The following is a 2,961-nucleotide window of genomic DNA, read 5'->3' as shown; positions in this document are numbered from 1 at the left end:
GTATGAGTATTAATGTAAAGATATACATGCTAGAATAACTTTTTTTGATGCGTATTAACGCGTTAAGCGGTTAGTGTATCGTGGAGCTACATTTGATTTCGAGAAAATTGGCTGTATATAAGGAAAAGAAATACAGTCTAACTGTGCGAATGAAGTAGTGTAATTATATATACAACATAGTGTAATTACAGCATAGTGTAACTTGCTTATATAATTACAAATACTTGATTCGCACAGTTAGCATGTTAATTAAATTTGTATTTGATCCAAACCCTAGATTATTATTGCACTTGTACTTGTTCTAGAATGCGTATAGAAATCTGTAGATATTAGATTGCAGATGATAGTGTTACGTGTTTTCGTCGTAGTGATTAACGAAAGAGGGAAACGTGAACCGGCAAAATACGCGTTCCATTCGGAGGAAAGTTATGAAATTGGATGAAACGGATGATTTTTGTTATCAATTTGGTGACGGATCTAATGCTTCTTTTGCTTCGTATTCTGTTTGCTTGATTTAACGTATCGGTTTCTCAGCAGTCAATGAGATTAAGTTTTGCAAGATGTTATGGTGTTAAGAGTAATGATTAATTGTAGGAAAAGTTAATCTAGGGCTTTTATAACACTATTCTTTCACTATACTTGTACTCTCTTTCTGTTGTGATGCGAATTTGGAAGGATAACCAGTCTTAACTGCAATTTAGGATAAATGTGGTTGTTGGTAATACAACATAGATGTGTGTTAGAATTATTAGTGTAGTGTAGAGCAAAATTTGATTTTGAGAAAGTTAGCTGTACCTAAAGAAGAGAAACAACAAGAATAATACGCCTAGGACAATTTGGGAGTTTGTTGAACTTGTTTTAGATTGTGGCTGTGGATGTTCTGCTTCTGTACTTGGAATTAGACTGAAAATGATACATTTTGAATAGTGTAATGCGTTTCGATCACAGTGATTAGCAAAAGAGGGAAACGTGAACCAGTAAAATATGCATTCCGTTTGGAGCAAATAGCTGTTATGTTATGAAATTGTAAATCATAAAGATATGAACTTATTTATAAATTTCAACTTGGTTTGAAGTTTGAACTTGGAAGATAAATTAGTATATAAAGTATAACCTCCGCTATTTCTATCGGGAGATTAGATATGAATTTCTAGACATATTTACATCATTGGTCCACTTATGTTTTGTATCACGGATTTCGGGAGATTCCATATTTTATTTTTAAGCAATATTGTGAAGATTTGATGCTTATTACCTCAATAGTATTCTTGTTGTATAAAAGATGACTCCTTGTTGGTCTACAAGGAAACTTATGTAAATCGTATGGCAATATGTGTGCCGGACAACAATATTGAATCTATGATCGTTAATTTAATGTAGTGAATATATGTAGAAACTTTATGAAGATTTATAGAACTAAGAACAAATCTGAAGTATCTGCAAATGAAGCAAATCCCCAATTGTGTTTGGTTAGCTTGATTATTTGCAACAACTAGGGTTTTCTTCTGTAGTCAAAAGTGGCAAGGCGCAAAGGGCTCGTCGGTTGCGTAAGCATAAAAAGTGCACTTAAGACAAGATAGCGCAATAATAGGAAAAATAAAAATATAATAATGTTATAAGTTATAACAGAATGAAAATTTTAAAATTAATACCATTCCACAAATATAATATAATATCTGATAGAATAAGCATTTAGAATCGTTAAGTTAATACTTAGTGCTAAAAAGTTCAAAACTAGTGACAGATCCACTAAAGATCAGCAACATTCATTGTTCATCATCACCGGTCCAAAGGTTAAGCCTGAAAATGAAACAAATTCTGGATCTTGTTGTGTTTAAATAGCAAATCTAAATTAAGCTAATCGAATACGGATAGTGAAGGTAAATAGAGAAAATTAGGTATGCCGTGCAATGAAATTATAAATTTCTATTTACTGCATTACTTCTAGTTAGGTTTTTTGTACTAGTTTATACAAGAAAAGCGTATCTGACTGACTAACTAACTGACTAACTAACTAACTTTCAATCAAACATAAAAGTTAAATAAAGTCAGCTATATACAACAAAGCTTAATTCAGATCTTTATTGTAGATCAACTAAGTTATATAGATAATAATCTCTTACTAAATGTATGTTGACATGATCGATAAAATTTTGAGCTATTTTTCTTACTAAGTTATATGAATATCAGTCTGTTACGGAAGTTATATGGATAATAATGTCTTATAAGTTAACTAAAGTCAGTTATATTTTTTATGTTTCACACTTCATGTAGGTGAAAACAAGCCATCAAATCTGCAAAATGGTTAAAGCATACTCACAAGAGCACACTTACAAGCACCCATGGGAACGAGTCACATCTGCATCATGGCGTAAGTTTGCTGACCCGGAGAACAAACGTACCTTATCACACATCCTACAAGTTGACACCTTGAACCACAAGCTCGACTCTGATTCGGGTAAGCTCTACACCACTCGTGCTATCACCATCCACGCTCCTGGCCCATGGTTCCTTCGCAAGATTGTTGGTCAAGATATATGCCATTGTGTCGAGTCAACTGTTGTTGATGCCAAAGCCTGGTCAATGCAGCTTGCTACCAAGAATGGAGCTTGCTACCATCTTGTATTTTACTTAATTTGCTAATCTCGTGTTAGACCTAGTCAACCGATCTAGAACTTAAAACTTGCATGGTATATGGTAACGGAATGAAAGGAGGAATGAAGGGGGGGTTTGGGGTTTCTAATTATGTGAGAGGAAATGTTATAAGTTACACATTTGTGACTTATGACTTCTCCTTATAACGAGGTAAAAATAAGGAATCTCAAACAGTCCTTAAATAAATGAGGACATAGAATACACAAAAGAATTAAATACATCATTACCATTATATTGCCTTGTTTATTAACAAATGAGAGTGAATCTTTATTTTTGCTATTTTGAAAAAAAACGAATGAATGAAAT

The 2,961-nt window shown here is 33.0% G+C and overlaps 1 protein-coding gene across 1 annotated transcript; it reads left to right on the top strand.

Annotated features, from left to right (window-relative positions):
* Window positions 1–2,301: 2,301 nt before the first annotated feature.
* Window positions 2,302–2,643, top strand: LOC143619204 (UPS-like protein C36.10). The gene has a single exon (XM_077091208.1). It carries the CDS (start codon window positions 2,302–2,304, stop codon window positions 2,641–2,643), a length of 342 nt encoding a protein of 113 aa, XP_076947323.1.
* The last annotated feature ends 318 nt before the right edge of the window (window positions 2,644–2,961 follow it).

This window comes from Bidens hawaiensis, unplaced genomic scaffold, assembly GCF_021521415.1.
Source record: "Bidens hawaiensis isolate Kalapana, Puna unplaced genomic scaffold, B.hawaiensis_p1.1 tig00000055_1, whole genome shotgun sequence".
Classification (NCBI taxonomy): Eukaryota; Viridiplantae; Streptophyta; class Magnoliopsida; order Asterales; family Asteraceae; genus Bidens; species Bidens hawaiensis.
This window is presented reverse-complemented; position numbering and strand designations above follow the sequence as displayed.